We start from the raw sequence: 19,135 nt of genomic DNA on the forward strand, positions 1-19,135 counted from the left end.
ACATGGGCATACTGATATCTGTGCTCAGACTTCTCCCAGCCTGTACTTGATACGAATAGCAACAGGTCATGCAGTGTAACACGCGGGTACCTGTAATAGACGTTGTAGACGCAGGAGGTTGAGGACATTCTTTTTGGCCGAGCCCACGTCAGAGTGACGTTGCCAGAGAAATCGGCTGTCCACTGGAGGTTCTGGACTTTGTACACGATTGTGTCATCTAAGCAGGCAATGGGAAAAGTTAATCTATCGGAGGGAAACAAGCTCTTTGTGCAGAACAGAAACAGGAGTTATGTTCGTAGCACAAACAACATGTGGAGGTAGAAACAGTAATATGACTGAAGGGAGTATTTGCACCATTCAAATTAGATGTGTAATTTAGGCAGGCGTTATCAGTGGAGAAGAGCGGGCTCTTCAGAAGGCAGTTCAGAGCAGGAACATACCCCTGGTGCTCTTAGTTCTCCCCAAAATGTCTTGGTTGTGTTTATGCTGCATCATGCAAGCATGCCCTTTCCCCCAAGGAGAGATAAAGCGTGGCTGTTGATGAAATACTCTTTAACATCATTTTGGAAGTGTCTGAGTGCAAATTGATCAGTGCAAGCTAAGTCACTCTTCTACTCATGCGATGAATCTGTGCAGTCACTGTAAGCCATCCAGAGCTTTTCTTTGCGTGCTTTTCCTTATCACATCTCGCATTCAGCAGAAGGACCCAAGCGAAGGCTGGCAATTAAGGCAGTAGTCTGGGGACTGCCTTGACGTGAGCTCTGCAGCTGAATTGCCGCCTGACCTCGGGAAAGGCACTTAGGGGATGACAGCACTGTGAAATCCAGCGTCGGCAGTGGTGGGGACTTGGGGTGCTTATGTGAAACAGCCCAAATCCATGCCCTGCTCCCGCTAGGCCATTCCCTGCTCTCTCCCTCCGGGGACTGCGTGTCAGAGGCCACATCCAAACGCCGTGGCCTGGCCCCACTCGGGTGCTCGGCTTCATTCCCAGCGCTGTACAGAAACTGAGCGGAGGGGAGCCCAACTGCTGCCACTTCGCTTTCCCTAACCAACTGAAAATGAAACCCAGCAGGCACATGGGTCCACAGACAGGCACAGCAAGACAAGCTCTCTGAGGGAAAAAAGATGGTTTCCCCTTGGCATAGCAGCCGAGCCGTGAATCTCAGCAGCTCCTTCCCCCTCCCCTGAACCTGCTTGCTTCTCCCAATCAATATTTAATTAAAGAACTAAAACCTGATTGATGCTCAAACCCCCAAGCAGTTCAGTAGGAAAGCAGCTGAATCTCATGGCTGACCACAGACGGTGATTGATCGCTGTTATCTGCCCAGGGCTGGCTGCGGCACGCATCCTGCCTGCCTCCAAGGGGCCACTGAAGGCCAGGGTGGGAGGACAGGGATGGTGGCGGGGCACATGCCACGGCTCCCAGGGTCACCTTGCAAAGGGGGACAGAGCTGGAGACTATTGCTTCACCCATGGGCCATGTAAAATAGACAGCTTTGCTCCTACTCGTCCTAAAGTTTTTTTTCCTGTGTCTGAGGCTGCTGGAAGATGAATTGTTAGTATAGAAGCTGGATGGGAAGTTTGTCCCAGCTGGTTATAAATGGGCGAGGAGGCAGCTCAGAGAGCTGGACAGAGGCAGATACGTCCAGGATGTTGTGAATGAAAGGTCACGTATCCAGGAGAGCACCTCTGCGTGCTAACGCAGAGCAGCGCATGAGAAATGGGAGAGGGCTGCTGCTTACCGGTACAGTTCCTCTCATCGCTGCTGTCTGAGCAGTCCAGATATCCATCACACCGCTCCGTCACCATAATGCAGGCCTCTCCGTCCTCGCATTTGTAACCATTAGGGCACGACAGGGTGCTGTGAGTAGCTGAAAGAGGCAGAAAGGTTTCAGGACTCAAGGCAGAAAAGTTCCCTCACCAGCACTGGGCTGTTTGCAGTGCCAGTGCTAGTTCAAAAGCAGGCATGATGCTGGCGTGGCTGCATGTCAGGGAGGGAGCCCAGACAGAGTGTCTCAGTCACAGGACTATCTCGTTCTGGCTGCATCTTCTGGCGTGATCACACATGGTGGCATCAGAAGAACCTGGACCTTATCTCACTGAAAACAACAGCTGGATTTCTAATGGGAAGGGCGCTGGTTGGTCGGCTTTTTTTCCTCTCTTTTATTGTAATGCTGCATTTATTGCATGGATTCCACCAGCAATAAAAATCTTCAGTGGCTCCCCTGTCCTCACAAAGAGCTTCCCAAGGGAAAGAGCCAGGCGAGACGCTCTCCCCGCCCCGCACTTACGGCAGTTCCTCTCGTCCGTGCCGTCCTGGCAGTCCCGCAGGCCGTCGCACCGCTTCCAGTTGGGGATGCACTTGTGCAGCTGCTGGCACTCGAACTCGAACCTGCTGCAGCGACCCGGGAGCGCCGGGGAGGTGGCCGTCACGTTGGGTCCTGCACACAGCAGCGAGTGAGGAAACCACCCAAAGCGCGGCCAGGCTGCCGCTGCCACCAGGAGGGACCAAAACCTGTCCCCAGGTCCCGACTCCACTAGATGGCAATCTCTTCCCATCTAGCAGGTAACTGGCTTCTGCTGGGATGATGCCTAAGCCATCCTCTCTCCTGACTGCAGAGGGCTGGAAAAGCAACTGGTTTGCAGGGGATGTCCTGCACCGGCTCAGAGCTCGGCAGGCGTTAGCAAGGACCGCAGCGAGAAAAAACCCTCTTTGACCTTCAGCGTAGGTGTGAGCTGGAAACCCACCCTGCAGCCCTGCTCTCCGTGCCCCGACGCAGTCTGAGACATGACGGCATTTGAGCAGGGACCTGCTGCCGCAGGAATTCACGCTGCCTGCGGGCCGGAGCAGTCCCAGCTGGTGGCAGGAGGTCTGGCCCCAGGGAGAGGAGACAGGGGGCTTTTACACCACGGTGTAATTTAACCCTGTAATCTGGCATGGCTCTGAGACCGAAAGGCCAACAGTCCTTGCAGATGTGTTCCTACAGACAAAGGAAAGGGGTGAGGAAGAGAAAAGCTTACGTGAAGTAGGGCAGGCTTCCTCGTCGGAGCCGTCGGTGCAGTCCTTGTATCCGTCGCAGACCCAGCTGTTCATGATGCAGGCGCCGCTGTTGCAACGGAAGTGATTAGGTAAACATGTCGGTGGGATCGATGTAGTAATGGGATGAACCGGAGAACCTAAAAATACACCGGTTAGAGCTGATCTGAGAGGCCTGCTCCTGCGTACGGGCTGTAAGCTGTGCCTCTTCCCAGCAGATGGAAAGCCACTTATCAGCGGAGGGAAGAGGGGAGCAGGCAAGGCACTACAAGCCCAATGTTTTCATCTGCATTGTATCTGCATAGCTCCTAATCAGGATTTCCAAAAACACAGAGTAAAAAGATGCATGAGAGGGCGCACACAGCCCATTCACGGGGGATTTTCGGAACCACCGGGGCTGGCGCAGGCTGTCCCAAGCAGCCCTGCAGGAAGGCAGCTGATGGTGAGAGCGGTCCTTCAGCATGCCATAGCCCAGCCTCAGGCAGGGCTCCCGTGAGCAGAGCAGAGCAGAGTGCTGTGTGCCCTCACCCTCGCACTCCTTCTCATCAGACCAGTCCCCGCAGTCATTCTCCTCGTCGCACTTCCACTGCTTGGGGATGCAGTGCTCGTTCCCACACTGGAACTGATAGTACTGGGAGCAGTTCGGGGCATCTGTCGGGTTTTCTGACAATGAGAGGAGAGTGCCGTGAGTCCCAGCGTTATCTCACCAGTCTTCAGCACAGCTGAGGTGTGAGAGCATCTCAGGCCAGGCTATGGCTGGTCCAGAGAGCATCACCCTGTCTATTCCCCCGAGCAGTACAGGCAGGGTCCTGTCTCTTCATCTCCAGCATCCCCATTCCTTACAGCCCTCGCTAGCCTGTTGCCACCACTATTATGTCTGTGTGCTGGGTGCTTCATGGCCAGACACCAGCTATGACCTGAGAACAAGAGCTGACAGCGGAATTCAGACAGAGCATGGCAGAAACGGAGAAGCAAACGCTGCAACTCTGAAATGAAGATGCAGCTGCTTCGTCTGGCTGGGTACAGCTCCTACAGCTACCCAGGGAACAGTGGTAAATATTGAGTTTGGCTGAAAACTGCCTGTCTGCTTGAGGCTGGGAATCTGTGGAGTAAATATGGTCACATATGACTTAGTCAAGCACAGGATGTGCCAGCTGTATTGGATTTTCAGTATGCTTCAGTTTACCTACCTGCAATATGAGGAAAATGATACTCATCTCCATGTAAGACACCCTGCAATGTGCAGGTGGAATGCTACACGCACATATATGTACATACACATGAGTGCATATGTAAAACATGAAGAAGTCAGCACTCTATGCTCCTGAAATTCAGAGGAGGCTGAAACTACGGTGACGAGAGACCCTGAGGTACCGCTCACCACAGTTTGCTTCATCGGAGTAATCGCCGCAGTCATCCATCCCGTCGCACTTCCACACCAGGCTGATGCACACGCCGTTCTGGCACTGGAAGCTGAACTGGTCACAGGTCCGGTGGAACTCGGGGTCCTGGGCTGCAGGGGTGGCACAGAGAGACATCAGAGCTTTAGTCTAAAGACCAAGGGCTTGAGAGAAGCTCATCATTGAGGAGGAAGGAAGGAGCACACTCAGGGCAATCACGGATTTATAAGCAGAGCATTACAGTCCAGAGCCACCTCTTAGGAGATCTGGCAGCTTCCTAGTACCTTGGGGAATGCACTCTCCCCTCCATGCCTCTGGTTTCGTTCTCTATCCAACCCTCCTTTCGCAAAGATGCACAATATCACACTTACAGCAGCCAGCATAGTTGGCATCTTCATCTGATCCGTCTCGACACTGGATGATGCCATCGCATACCATGGAGTGGAACAAGCACTGCTGCCGGTTCTTGCACACGAAATCCATGTAGCGGGTGCACAGGGGTTCTGGAGAAACGGGAGGTCAGGAGGGGAGGGGATGGCACCTCTGCTGTCCTTGGCAGCAGGAGGGCCACCCGCTGCCATCTGCACAGACCTGAGTGCAGTGGCTGGATTTCAGGAAGTTACAGAAAGTTTCCAAGACAAATCACTCAAGCTCTGTCCCTGCACAGGCTGCCCTTGCCCGATAACGCGTCGGCGTGCAAGCGGGTTGGCACAGGTGTCAGGAAGGGTTTGGTCACCTCCCTGAACACAGCTCCTGACAGCGCGCCCTCCCTGTCCATCACAACCCTGCCTACCGTGCCTTTTGCTGACACTTGCAGACCAGCCGATTTCCCAGGGGGCTCGTGAATGCTAACTAAGGCTTTCCCATTATCTCACCGGGGCTTTTCTCCCAGCGAGACAGGCTTTGGCAGACTGTGGAGGCTGTCAGCCCTCGCTGCTGGGGCCCCGCCAGCTCCCCGCAGCCCCGGTACTCACCACAGTGCTGCTCGTCCGAGGCGTCGGAGCAGTCGTTGATGCCGTCGCAGTGTTTGCTGGCTGGGATGCAAGTGCCGTTTGGGCACTGGAAGCCGTTGCACTTTTTTTCTGAAATTCAGAATTGGGTTGATGTTGCGTGGGGTTTTTTTGTTTGTTTTGTTGTGTTTTTTTTTTAAAGCTGCCTTTAGTTAGCTACAAAAAGCCACGGCACAGCCCCAAGCGCCTTCTCCCTGCGTCTGCCTGCTTTTGGAGGGATGGGAATCCTCCTCCTGAGTCTGCTGCAGGTTTATCTCAGCGAGTTTGCAGAAACCCCTCCCGCCCCGTGGCAGACCCCCCTCCGCACACATTGCACGTTACCGCAGTTGGTGGGGTCCTCGTCGGAGCCGTCCTGGCAGTCGGCGTCGCCATCGCAGGCCCAGCGCTGGGGGATGCAGTGGCCATTCTGGCACTGGAAGCTGGAGGCCTCGCAGGTGTGATATACTGCTGGAACCAGAGCCGGGGGGACGGCCTGAGCGCGGGGCGCTGCCGACTCCCCGCTGAACTGCAGCGTGCGTTGCGTCAGGCCCCGCCGCCACGCGCCCCTGCTCCCTCCGCCCGCACCAGGACTTTGCGCTGCGGCAGGTCCCAGCACTGAGCGCAGCTCCAAAGCGCAAGCGACCACTCCACGGGCCCCAGGCAAGAGACTGCCGGGAGTCCAGGTTCTCCCTGGGTCACGCCATGGTCTTTTCCTCTCCGTGCCGTACTTGCTCACCAGCCTGCCGTGCCTCAAGGATGGCTTTCGGAGGCTAGCGAGCCCTCCGAAAGCTCTCCCAAAGTCAGGAGCCTCTTCCCCTTTGATCTCGGTCCTCGGCGTGTGTGGGCAAAGGCGGCAGTGGGGGTATCTTGCCGGAGATGGCAAGAAACGTCACGGCGAGCCAGCAAGCCTTGGCGGAGCGGCAGGGTCTCCCATGCAGGGCAGGACAGACTCAGAGACAGCCTTTAATTAAGGCAGGCAATGCTTTTCCGTGTTACCAAAGCAAATTAGAAATACAATTCTCCTTCGGTTTCCAAGGGAGCAGGGCCCTGGCTTTCCTTAGGCTCCTGTCACGCAAATATCTGCCTGTGGGGTATCCTGGTTGAAGCCTAGTCTATGCTGTCACTTTAGAGACAAATGCCGCTCTTCAACCAGGAGAGCACTCGTCGTTATTGAGAAGAAAAGCAATGTTCAACTTAATTAAATTGCATGCTACTGAATTTTAGGTTAGCGAGTGACATCCACTTGCAGATATTTCAAAATACTACAATCTTGTGTCAGTAATATTCTATTAGGTATTCAATGTGAAATGTAATTATTTTAGATAAGGCCAATAATTGCAGCCGGTGGAGTCAGATGAAATGTTTCTCAAATAATTGTGATCCTCTTAGATAATTTCAACTTTAGGCTTTGCACACCCAATATGCTTTTTGAAGTAGGTTCCTTTCCTGTAGTAATTCTCTCAGGAGAATCTCATATTGAGAGATAAGTGATACCAATATAAATTAAACCTTCTTATATAGCCATGCACTTGGAATACTAACAACCCAGATCCCCAGCGCCACACTACATACCCCGTATGCTCGAGGCACAGCAAATGCCGCAGGGGGTGAGCACACAGGAGCTCGGAGGCCTGAAAGGGATCTCCTAGATCCTCGTGCCAGAGCCCCGCGACAGCAGCTAGCCCCGCCGTCTGTCCCAGCGCCTCTGGGGCTGCAGCTGGAGCACAGCAGCTGCCGGTATCCCGGGGGCTCTCGTGGCCCCCGCGGGGCTCCCCCGGCCCCACCAGCCCGTCGGCTCTGACAGGCTGATCTCAGCCACATGGCATGGAAACTACCGCTTTTATCTTGAAATATCCCGTGTATTGCTTTACAAGTATGATCTTATGTCTTCCACTGATGGACTGAAGCACTGCCTACTCTCAGAACTCTCTTCTCATGCAAATACTTGGGGTTTTGGCTTGGTCGGTTTCGGGGTCTTTGTTTGTTTGTTTGTTTTTTAATGTTTCTTAATTTAAGACCAATACATAGTTATCTGTTGGCTTTTCTATGACGAAAAGGCTCTGTCTGGGTGTTAACCTCAGGAGACTTGTGAGGAACATCAGTTTTGCACTTTGGTGCTGAGGACAGTTGGTGTTGTGACTTTCAACTGCAAATAGAGAATGAGGCTCACGGGTGCAGGACTTGCTGCACGAGAGGCGTAAACTAGGAACGATACTATTTCTGGCAACGAGGTTGCATCAATATGAGTTGTAAGCAAAAACAAGAGCGGGTCTTCCACGTGTGACTCCATACTCATAACACTCTCTTTAGATTTCCAAACCCACGGAGCAAAGTGAGGCTGCTAGAAGAGGAGCCGCTTCCTGAACTAAATCTGCCTCTCTCCTTCAGATCAATTAATTGTGGAGAAGCTGCAAAGAACATGCCTGTTTTCTGCAACGTATTTAATGGCAAGAAAATGGTCAGAGTTCAAGCTGCGAAACGCGATCAGTGCACACTGGCCTGTTCGCTGCCTCCGTGCAACAAGGGAGCCCTTTCTGTGCAGACGCGTCCTTTGGCTGCCCGGCAGCCACACACCCGCTTCGCCATTCAATGGAGCTTCAAAGCCACGGCCGCTGCCGGCTGGTAGGCAGAAGGTAGACGGCCCTGTGGCCACCGCAGCAATGCGCACCCGTTGGTGCAGTCTTGCAAGTAAAAAGCAAAGCTAGATCACTGTGCGAGCATCGCAAAGCTGTCAGCAAATTCACAGCGAGCCCTAAGGCCTGTTGAAGGCACTGGAGGAAAGAAACCCTTTGCTTTTGGAGCATTACATCACCCTGAGCTGAGCTACAGGCTGCCTGGCTGCCCTGCTGGGTGGCTCAGCTAACAAGCAGGGAAACTGAGGCACAAACATTGGCTGATATTGTACAGCACCTCAGGCTGTAAGTAATCAGTGTTTGCAACAGAAGGTTATCGATCACATCAAAGTGCTCACCAGTGCAGTTCACTTCATCAGACCAGTCCCTGCAATCGTTATCACCATCACACATCCAGGAAAGACGAATGCACATCCCTGAGCTGCAGCTGAATTCATCGTTTCTACACTGGTGAGCCTCTGCAAACAAGCACACACAGTTCAGATGCTGCTGGGGCCAGGAGAGAGGAGGAGGAAAGCTTCTCATGGGCTACTGACCGAAGAGAGGAGGCTGATATCTCAGAGGCAACAGCCTACACAGCCCTGCAAAGCAGACTCGTCTTGAAAGCATGTTTTCCTGCCTCGTCCCTAGCCCAGAACGACCAAGAGCTACTGCCTTGCTGTTTACCAGCCTCTTCTCTCCTTTGGTTCAGCACCCCACCTCTCCGAATTGCTACGCTGGAGGTGCACGGCCGCAAACATGGCAACACCCAGCGACCCACGCCTCCCATCCACTTGCTGAGCAGCTGCCCAAGGTCAGCTTTTAATTTCTACCAAATATTTGGCTTCGGATCACAGGAGTACCCAAGGAGCAGAGCGGGAGACCTGGATGATAGTGGCACAAAAGTCTGCCTTGGCAGACCACAGCAAGGGGGAGAACCAGCACCCGGCCTCGCTCTCTTCTCCTGTCCCACATTTCCCAGTACCCAGAAAATGATGGGAGGAGGCGGCTGTTAGCCAGGATAAGCAGGGGGATCTGGCAAAGCACTGCCTTGCCCTACAGCGTCTACGAGTAGCACTCTGCCCCACAGTGCTGCTGGGCTTTCCGCCCTTGCGCAGGGACGGGGAAGGAGGTTTGAGCGAGGGCACTCACCACAGTGACTTTCATCACTGTTATCCCCGCAGTCGTCCTCCAGGTCACATTTGTAGGACAGCGGGATGCAGGTCCCTGAGCCCTGGCAGCGGAACTGGGTCTCGGCGTCGCACACGGTGGTGGCTAATGCGGTAGAGAGGAGGAGGAGGAGGTTGAGGTTACGGTTAGAGGTTCCTGCCACCCGCGCGTGTGCACTTAGTGCAGGGAATTGAGGGGAGGACGACAGCATCGTGCAAGCTTTGCTCAGTGCAGCCTGAGTTACTGTTACTGTATTTTATCGTCATTATTAGGCACTCTGTGTAAAGCAGAGCAGGGAGGTGTTAGCTGTCTGTGCGGGGATCAGGACTGAAGCCCACCATGTCCACTCACAAGCCAGGGGTCTCCACCAATTCCTAACTTTAAACCCGGCCCTTTTTCTACAGTGCACTAATCCAAACCCTTCAGGCTCCGCAAAGCTGTGGAACATCTGCCCCTCTTGCACGCATTGGCGGTCCCTAATTTTACTCGAAAAGGTGACCTCCATCTTTAATGTGTGAACTTGATTTATTAGCTCAACAAGAGGCACATGCCCGCACGATGGAGACAGAGTCACCTTCTATCTGCGCTCTTTTCCTCGGCATTGGCTGTGCCCTCAATTAGCCTCAGAAGACAATTACTGCAAGTGACAAACACGCACCCTCATATGAGAGCTGGCATCCGTCTCACCGAATTTTAGACATTTACACCTGAGCTGGTCAAGGGGGAAATATTGGCCCTTGCAGGGCACAATTCATCTGACTAGCTTCGAATGTCTACCCGAGGAGGAGATGAATTGCAGCCCCAGAGCACCCCTTGCTCTCTCTATGAAGGGAGCGTAGACCATCGGCTCAGGTGCAATGCCAACACAGCAGACATCTAAATTTGCACAGGCAAATGCCACTGCAGGACGCTTACGGCAGTTCTTCTCATCGCTCATGTCCCCACAGTCATTATCGTTGTCACACTGCCAAATGCTGTTTATGCAGTTCCCATTGAAGCATCTGTACTGGTTCGGCAGACACGTGTTTTCTGGTGCAAAAGGGACAACAAAAACAAGCTGGCATGAGGCATGACGCTGCGCTTTCAGAAGAGGGGCCATACTGTTCCTTGCCCAAAGGGCAGCGGAAAGGTCACGCCGACCTCTCACAACGGCAGAAGCCGCATCTCAACGTAAAGCAGCAGCAAGACCCAAGCATGGTTTTACCTTCCTTTATGCAAGTGTTGTTCTTCATGACGTAGCCGTGAGGGCAGTCGCACTTCACCTCCCCTGTGGGCAGCACGGTGCTGGACACCCCCTCGGGGCACTTGCAGCTCCTGCCATTGTTTGACTTGGGCAGGCAGAGCAGGCTGCAGGGCTTAGCGATGCAGGCGTTCTCCCCTGGCGCGAGGGCAGAGAGGAAGGGGACATCGTCAGGACAGAGGGCTGGAGACACCGCAGGAAGCCCAGTTTCACCTGCCATCCCAGGCTTTGGGTTCAGACCCCCATTAGGAGCGAGCTCTGCAGCACCGAGTGCTGAGGCTGGCCTTAGAAATGCACAGAGTCATCTGCTCCAGGGAGATCGAGGGCCTTAAAAAGCTCCTCCCAGTCTCTTGCAGGCTGCTGGCTGGTGAAGCCCTTTGATGGTCTTACACCCATCTGAAAATGAAGCCAATCCCTTCAGCGCATTCATCATGCAAGGGCCGCCGCCACCTTATTGCAGCCCACATGGAAGAGAAATTGGAGGACAAAGTTGGTGCAGCTCTGAGACCCTATATTTTGTTTGGCCCGTACAGCACTTTGCATGGAAAGGCCATGGTCTGTGACCTAAACTATGAAGTGCCACCACAGCTGAGTATGCTATGGCTCCCTCCCTGACAAGGGAGTATCTCTCTTGGCAGTCGAGAAGCTGGGCACACCCCTAATGAAACACATTCCTTACAACAGCGCCTTTAAACCCTGCAGGAATGGGGATACATTCAGGCTCAGGAAATGTGAGCTGGGATGGCCTGGCAGCCTGGGAACCTGTGGAAATGGGGGACGAACACATTTCTAAATAGCAGGAAAGATCATCTGCACACTCATGCGATTACCTGTTGTCTTTCCTCTGTAAAAGATTTTCATATCCATGATCCCATTTAATCGGCCAACTAAGATCTCCATTCTTGAGCCGCTGTTTTTGGATGCTCTGAAAATACTCAGCTGTGACCAGTCATTCCAGTAGATTTCATTCTGAAACACAGGCTTTGCTCTTAGCGCAAGGAGCAGTGCTGCTGGAGAAGCGCTCGTCAGTGGTCACCTGTGCTAAGCCACCCTAAGCACCTGGATGCGCGGGGCAATCGAGAGTGCGAAGTCTCCCCACCCCAAGGGGAGGAAGATGAGGAAGACCTGAGCTGGGATTTGAGCAGGAATGGAAGCAGCAGTCGCATCTGCTGAGTGGCACACAGTCTGGGGAAGATGTGGTAGTACAGTTGCTTGGGAAAGCTGCGCCTCTCTAGGATGTTGGTCCCGGTTTCAACTGCACCTGCCTGCTCATTTCAGGGGTGCGTGGGAACGTACCAGGAGCAGAAATAGAGCAAGCAGCACGCCCGCTCCTAGCCTCCCAGTCCAGCGCGCTCAATGCTCTTCCGCCGCCCGCCCCATACGTGCAACAACCTCCGAGCGTGTATGCTATGGAAATGCACACAACGGGAAACGAGCCGCCACATACATACCTTAAATACAGCAATAGCATAGGGGTGAGGGAGGCTGTCCAGGATCACAGATCTCTGTAGCCCGTTGAAGTTGACCCTCTCGATCCTGTCCATATAGGCTTCGGTCCAGTAGATCCAGTGGTCATCCACGGAAATGCCGTTTGGCCACCGCACGCCCTCCGAAACGATGCAGCCAGCCGATGAGCCGTCCATGTCACTTCTGTAAATGCCAGCTCTGGAGTCCCCCCAGTCTGTCCAGAACATCAACCTGACAACAGGCAGAGAGGTTACTCAAAATAATAACAAAACAGTTCATCAAAAGGAAACAGGTTATGAAGCAGAGGTTTGAATACTTTACATTCCACATCTCTTGCAAGACATGCCTTTGGAAAGGGAGCTCTTTGCAATTCTAATGAACGCCACCGGCAGATCTACAAGCAGCAGAGAGGCTTATTTAGCTGCAGGTTCTGTGGTGTGAGCGCAGCTGTAGGTTACCTTGCACTGAACTGCTTTGCTTTAGCGCATACAGCTAAAGACAGCTCAGGTTTGTCAGCACTACATTTGCAGCGCAGCAGCTGCAGCAAAACTGTACTAGAAAGACATAACTTGCATTTGGCTCTTGAATTTGAGGGCAGCTCAGTTTCTCACGCATCACTGCAGCTTTCCCCACTGACCAGACCAGTTTTACTGGCAGGAAAAGTTATTTGCTAGTGGATATGTATGGGTAGGAAAACAGCAGTTCAATCGAACGAAAAAAAACAGTTTGTGATGTCTGCTCCGAGGTGGCTGGTGCCTTAGTTGGGCACGTGATGGCAAGAGTGGGCTCCGCGGGGCAGGACCGTGAGCTGTACCCTGCTGCGCTGCCCACCGCCGCTCCTGCCCCCGCATCGCGCCCTTTGGGGCCAAGCCTTGCACAGCTTTCTGTGCAGCACTCTCCCTCGTGTCTGCCTCTTACGAGTGTAGCGGTGCAGGAGGGGCTGTACCTGTGTGATTCCCCTGCGGAAGTACCAAGGTACCCGACTATTTGTGATGCCTTCTTTCTTACCCGTCTCGGGGAACTAGAGCGAGGGCTCTGGGTCGTTCAAGTATCGAGGAATTGAGGACAGTGAGTCGCAGGTCTCCATCTGGATTGGCAACCTAGAGTCGTAACCAAAAACAGGAGGGGTGTGTTTACTGCAGGCAACGCGCAGGGCAATTGTACTGGTTAAAGTTACATGAAATCTGTGGCAGGTAATTACTGCTCCCTAATAAAATAGCTGCTGTGGGCACAGGGAGCAGTTACTGTGAGGCAGGTGATAAAAGAGGACAGATTGGTGTATTTATTGATATTTCTGTATTGCTGAGCAAGGAGCCGGCTGCTGCAGCGCTCTCTCTGTACCCCGTGCTGGCTGTGTGTACCGTGCGAGGATGTTGCTTTTCTCCCCCCATTTCTGCTGTGCGATTTGGCCTCAGAAACTGACCTTGGTTTAAGTACGCAGGGCTGAATGCTATCATACCCTGTTTGCATTTAGATCCGATAAACTGGCACGTGGGCCATGGGTCAGTGCTCAGCAATGCCCCACCAGCAATGAGACTTCAGGGCAGCAGCCAACTTAGGGCCTGGTGGCCTCAAAGATGCACTGGCACAATCACCTCTTTGTAGCACGGGTGGGCATAGCCGTACCTCGATTTTGGGAATCCCAGCATTGACCCAGTACAGCAACTGACTGAGAGGTTCAAAGGCCAAAGCTTCCACTGTTTCCAGCCCGGTGCTTATGATTATTTCTTGCCCAGAGCTGCCGTTGAGACAAAGACGCTGAAAAAAAACAATCGGAATAAAAGATGGGGAACTTCCGCAGCCCCGAGGTGAGCGCGGCCAGGCGTGTGAGGCAAGCTGTAACAGACAGCTGAGCGGGGAGGAGGACCCAGGATAAACATTTGTATTTCAGGGTGTGTATGCAACACCCTCCCGCCATGCAAGGCAGCAATGCCACGGGCGGCCAGCACCGCGGCGGCCTCTCGGCTCACCTGTATAATGTCAAGAGTGACGTCGGCCCAGTACAAGCAGTTGCGGTCGTAGTCGAAGTCCAGGGCGACGGCCCCTCGCAGCCCGGCCAGGGGCAGCTCCTCGCTGACGCCGGAGGCGAGGTCGTAGCGGTGGATGGAGTAGCGGGTGGCGTAGAGAATGAACTCGTTCTCCTCTGCAAGAACAGGGAGCGCCTTGTTTAGACATCTCTGGCCGTTTTAGGCTACTCAAGGGGCAAAAAGAAAACAGCAGGTATTTTTTTCTTACCCCTGACTGCATGTTTTAGCACCTCGGCGTAACGGAGGCAAAAGGCCCTTTGTCTCAGTGGGATCAGGTTAATGAGAACGCGCTAATAGCCTTATGCGGGTCCTGTGTGCACTCGTGCCCAGGGACACACTGCGGCCGTTGTTTGTTCCAGGGGCTGAAGGAGGAGGTAAGGACGGCAAAAACCATCGTGACCCCTTCCTTCCCACGTTAGCATGCCACCAATCAGAAACAAAACACTGATCTCTTGTTCCTCAAAAATCTCATAAAAAAGGCGGGAGTGATGTAAATCTGTGAGTCCTAGGGGACACCGGCACTGCAGTAAATATCCCAGAGTGAGTTTTGTTTCTAATTTGCGCAGAATCGAGCGTAATGGGATCCTGGTCCGGGAGAAAGTCTCCCGGGCATTAGCACACTACCGGTAAAGTCCAATAATGCCATTAATGAGTAAAGCTAATGTCAGTAAGTAACTCTGGCGGTGGATCCCTAATGAGATTATACGGAGATACGAAACAGATACTGCACATGAAAGTGTTACCATGGTGCGAGCCAACACGTATCTGAAGACGATCAGCAAATACTCTGGGAACACGGCACTTCAAAGCCCAGCCCGGTGGGGACTGCGGGTTTATTTTTCAATCAGCAGGGCCCTTCTCAGCCTGACTAACACAGCTCCCCAAATAGCTCAAGAGGGCTCAGAGGGGTGAATAACATGTCGGGCTCTAAATGAGGAGGAAAACCGAGCACGGCATTGGCGTGAATCCCAGCAGAGGGAGTGCCTCCCCAGGCGCCCACCAGGCCGTTTTGCACCTGGAATATCTTTTGCACCCTGAAAAATCTTAGGACGATGCAGGGAAACCTCACGCTGGTGGGACTGGCTGCTCTGCAGCCCTGGGGCTCTGCTCAGCCGCGGCCCCGGGCTGGCCCTGCCTGCAGTGCTGCCCCAGCCCTTACACAAGCCTCTTCCCTGTCTCGGGCTCGCTCTCGAGCTGCTGCGCGGCAGCATGCTAATCATGCAGCTCGTGACGGCAGATTAAATTAAAGCTTTGGCAGCACAGAGGCACGAGACTGTTTCAGTGCCTCGTACATTTGAGAGGAGAAAAGGACGGAGGCGAAGTCCGGCAGGGATGTGCGTGAGGACTAAAGGGCAGGGTCTGCCCTGGTCTGGCCCCAAATAGCCATCGTTCAAGTGCGTACGGCAGCCTGTCTCAGAGTGGTACCTTCCCAAGGGTTTCTCCAGGATGGGGGTATCTTTGGTCTAACTCCTGTCTTTCTGGTTGGGTTCAAGCCCGCTACAGCGAGGACGTGACCGGGATAAGAGCATTCCTGCCCACAGCCTGCTCTGAGGGCTTCAGCCTCCCGTGACTTCAGGAGCAGGGAGGGCTCTGCGCTGCAGGCTGAAGCTGCTCCTGAGGAGGTCCCTCAGAAGCTCTCTGGCCCCTGGACAGGCAGGAGATGATGGATTTGTAGCCCACCGAGGCATTTCAGCTCCTGTGTCATAGGTTTTGTCTGAGAGCCCTCTGGGAATTTGTGCGTGGTCCCTCAGGCACCAGCCAAAGGTTTTATGAATGAAGCCCCTGTGCCCGCAGCAATCCTGTACATACTCACCAGCTAGTGGGCACGGTACCAGCTCCCCTTCGAGCCGCGACTCGATGTCTCCACCTGTACAAGTGTCCCCAGAGATCTTTCGGTAGCTGCAACATATACAGCCAGGCAGTTTACTTCATGGAAACTGTTAACACGCCAACATGAGTAGCTAAAATAAGCAGTGGTGCTTAGTTGCAATGTATGTCCAAACATGCAATTTGTTTACCCACGCTCACGGGGCATTTGTGTGGAGGTTTTGGGGTTGTTTGGTTGTTTTTTTAATCACCAACAGCATAAATCCCAGTATTTGGAAGATCAGGTTCTCCTCCCAAGTACAACACATACCCTCGAGTTTTTTTGTAAGTTGAGCCAACGGGGCAAGGGACTGGCGGGTCGTACGGTTTCCCAGCGAATTCAGGGTCAGGGACACAAACTTCTAATGATAAGTCGTCGCTCAGTTTAAAGCCAAAATCACTGCAAGGAGAAGAAAGATGTAAGGAGGGAAGGGGGAGAAGGAAAACGTGCAGCCATGCTATACTATTACTCCTCCTTTATTTTTGCACAGAAGTTTTAAGAACCTAAAGTTTCTTAGAAGTCCCTTCATTTATTATCAGTATTTAGCTGCATAATAATATCTTACAGCCAGACAGCTTTTGTCTTTCAAGAACATTTTGCAAATAAGCCTGCCAGTAGCTCAGCAGACTAGGGTGGGTAAGGCTGCAAGGTACAGAGGAGCCAGCGTGCCCTCAAAATCTGGCTCCAAGCCCCAATTGTCCTGCTAGCTGGCTTAGGTCACTGGTCCGTGTCTTGGTTTTTCCTGTCAGTAAAATGGGAGTTATACTGCATCTGTCCTTGGGAAAACGCCCTGGAAGAGGTTATGCCAGTCTGATTTTGCAGGGCTATGATTCTGAAGCAGGAATCAGATCCCACCAGCCCTGTTCCCAGTCTGCTCATGACAAGCCAGACTCCTTTCCAGTCTCTGTCTCAGCATCGGACAGGCAGGCCTGAACCCCTGTCCTTAACTGCATGTACCATGTGGTGTACACGGCCAGCGGTCTGGCCATGAGCTCCACTGAAAGTCCAGTCCCTGAAAAACAGTTCACCTATTAACCACTTATTTGCATCAGATTGCCAGAGTGTTCCCTAATCCTGAGAGCTGTGCAGTGTCAGTAATGTGCAAATTGCAGATAAAAATGATATAGCAGGGCCAGTTGCATCCCTGCGGCTAAAGGGTCACTAAGCATTTTAGTGGAGGATCTCTATATGTGATGGGAAATTGTCCGCCATCATTTGAAAGAGGTGATGGATTAACAATACTTTCCTCTTCTATAGAACCTTTCAGAGGCTCCCAAAAGGCTCTAAAGACATTAATTAAGTCTCATGCCCCGTTATTAATGAAAGGATGTTTTCAGTCTATTTAGTTTCCTCTTTGCTATAAAATCAAGCAGCAATACAAAGAGCTAAGTAAATTGGATGTTTGTTCACTTTGAGCGATTGGTCACAGATATTTATCTCAGACTTACAATCCAGACTAAAAGAAATTAATTGGTATTTACCATTCAAAGTCTTCCCTTGTACAAGAGCAGTTGGAGACCATGACAGGCCTGTCAAAATCTTCCCCATTGAAACAGGTCGCGTGAGGAGTCCTCCTTTTGAAAACGGTTTTATGCCCCAGTAAGCATTCATTGCCTCGCTCGTCGGAGGGTGACCACAGTTTGTAGTCGTTCTCTGTGCAAGGGACCCCTAAAAGAAGCAACAAGGTTGGGGTAAAGAAAGGCACAGTCCTTGCTGCAACCCAGACCAAGGGTTTAAAAGCAAGAGAGCCGCACATGTCCCTTGGTTGCTGCTGCTGATGTGTGCCCGGCAAGGACGTGCAAAGCGCAGCACCGTGTCCTGCGCCAGTGCCGTGCTGCACCCCGGGGACCGGGTAGACACAGAGAGCCTTGCTCTCAGAGCAGGTGCAAAAGATCTCTCGGAGGGAGCCGCATGCTCCAAGCAGCCAGCCCTGCCTCCAAGAAGGCTGCATTAACCTCGGCTGCTTGCCACGGCTAGTGGCATCATGGCATCGAGACCCAGGATGCTCGGAGTGAGGGCAGGCACGCTGGCACCCACCTATGCACCGTGATAACGCCCGTTGCCCCTTCCCTCCCCCTGCCCTCCTCTGGCACAAAACGAGTGGTTTCCCCCTGATTGCAAGGCTCTAGCCCTGGCCCGAAAGAAAAGGCAAAGCAGAAAAAGCATTTCAGCTCAGAACGCGCAGCGGCACTCAGTGACAGGAGGCAACAAGCAGCTCCATCGCGGTGACAGTGAATTTGCAATGCCTCATTTAAATGAAGTCATTCTGGTTACCAAACAGATCCGTTTCTAACAAAACGTCAAGGGAATCAGTTATAAATTTTAGTCAAGCAAATTCCTGTGCTGGGTTTAACTGCTCTTTGATTAAAATGCTGCCTTGCAATCAAAGCTGAAATGGGTTATAAAACATTCATAGGCACAAGCCTTCAGAAGGTTGGTTTTTTTTTTTTCCCCTTTCCTTTTTAACACATCCCTCAGCAAGGAGGGAGGGGGTATGGGGAGAGCGCAGGGGACGCAAGTGCCTTCAGCAGCCATGTCCGCGTGGACAAGAGACGCGAGGGACAGGGCACCTGAACGCGGACGGTGGTACCGCAGCCGAGCGCAGCCCCCGCGGGGGATGCCCTCTCTCCCCGGGCTCCCGCGGGACGGCCGGAGCAGCAGGGTTGGTCTGCTGCTAACGGGACTTGAAGGGATCTCTCTGGGGTCTCTTTTGGGAAACAGGACAGAGGGCAAGAGCAACAAAGGTTTTCTCCATGCCCGATTTGTACTTGGGCAACCAACTTCCCGTGTTCGTCAGTGGGACTCGAAGTGCCTTAGATAACTAAATAGTTTGACTCATAGCCTGAGGTCTCTAGGTTGGTTTGGGCTTCCGAAAACCTCTCCTGTGTCCCCGCCTCGCTCTCAGCCCCCGAAGATGGTATGGCAAAATTTCACTTGCACCCACGGGGGTCCTTGGGGCGGGCTGTGCAGCGTGGGGACCGGCTGGTTTCAGGTGAGGGCTTATTAGCGTGCGTAACCTGCAAAGCCACAGGGTGGATACAGGACGGCTCTCCCACCTGCACGACCCAGCATCAGCAACGGCTCTGTCGCCCGTCCCCTTACCCAGCACGTCAGTGGTGTTGATCTGCAGTATCAGCCAGCTGTGGCCATTCTCTTTGTACGAGCCGAAGATGGTGAATATGGTGCTTTTCTCCCCCGGCTCGGTAAGCAGGCCGTACACAAACACTGGCTTTTCCGAGAAAGTGAACGTTTTCCAGGTTTCCCCTTCGTTTGTGCTGTACCTGGAGAAGGAGGATTGGGAGAGCTGCTAGGGGCAGGTCCTGCCC

The 19,135-nt window shown here is 53.1% G+C and overlaps 1 protein-coding gene across 2 annotated transcripts in view; it reads right to left on the minus strand.

Moving 5' to 3' along the window:
* Positions 1-19,135, minus strand: part of SORL1 (sortilin related receptor 1) — a 53,795-nt gene that overhangs the window by 14,207 nt on the left and 20,453 nt on the right. The window contains exons 13-34 of one of the 2 annotated variants that reach the window (XM_072884666.1): positions 18,912-19,090; positions 17,291-17,477; positions 16,080-16,208; positions 15,756-15,841; positions 13,886-14,058; positions 13,542-13,673; positions 12,924-13,015; positions 11,900-12,146; positions 11,279-11,417; positions 10,413-10,586; positions 10,124-10,237; positions 9,191-9,313; positions 8,398-8,517; positions 5,769-5,891; positions 5,412-5,519; positions 4,809-4,940; positions 4,419-4,550; positions 3,566-3,700; positions 3,022-3,177; positions 2,292-2,441; positions 1,743-1,871; positions 91-217 (exon numbers count right to left, since the gene is read on the minus strand). In XM_072884666.1, the coding sequence (XP_072740767.1) occupies positions 91-217; positions 1,743-1,871; positions 2,292-2,441; positions 3,022-3,177; positions 3,566-3,700; positions 4,419-4,550; positions 4,809-4,940; positions 5,412-5,519; positions 5,769-5,891; positions 8,398-8,517; positions 9,191-9,313; positions 10,124-10,237; positions 10,413-10,586; positions 11,279-11,417; positions 11,900-12,146; positions 12,924-13,015; positions 13,542-13,673; positions 13,886-14,058; positions 15,756-15,841; positions 16,080-16,208; positions 17,291-17,477; positions 18,912-19,090 (3,087 nt within the window). Of the gene's footprint in view, positions 1-90; positions 218-1,742; positions 1,872-2,291; positions 2,442-3,021; positions 3,178-3,565; positions 3,701-4,418; positions 4,551-4,808; positions 4,941-5,411; positions 5,520-5,768; positions 5,895-8,397; positions 8,518-9,190; positions 9,314-10,123; positions 10,238-10,412; positions 10,587-11,278; positions 11,418-11,899; positions 12,147-12,923; positions 13,016-13,541; positions 13,674-13,885; positions 14,059-15,755; positions 15,842-16,079; positions 16,209-17,290; positions 17,478-18,911; positions 19,091-19,135 lie in introns of both variants that reach the window. The other variant, XM_072884665.1, reaches the window with a different exon arrangement.

This window comes from Ciconia boyciana, chromosome 20 (genome assembly GCF_034638445.1).
Source record: "Ciconia boyciana chromosome 20, ASM3463844v1, whole genome shotgun sequence".
NCBI classification, from domain to species: domain Eukaryota; kingdom Metazoa; phylum Chordata; class Aves; order Ciconiiformes; family Ciconiidae; genus Ciconia; species Ciconia boyciana.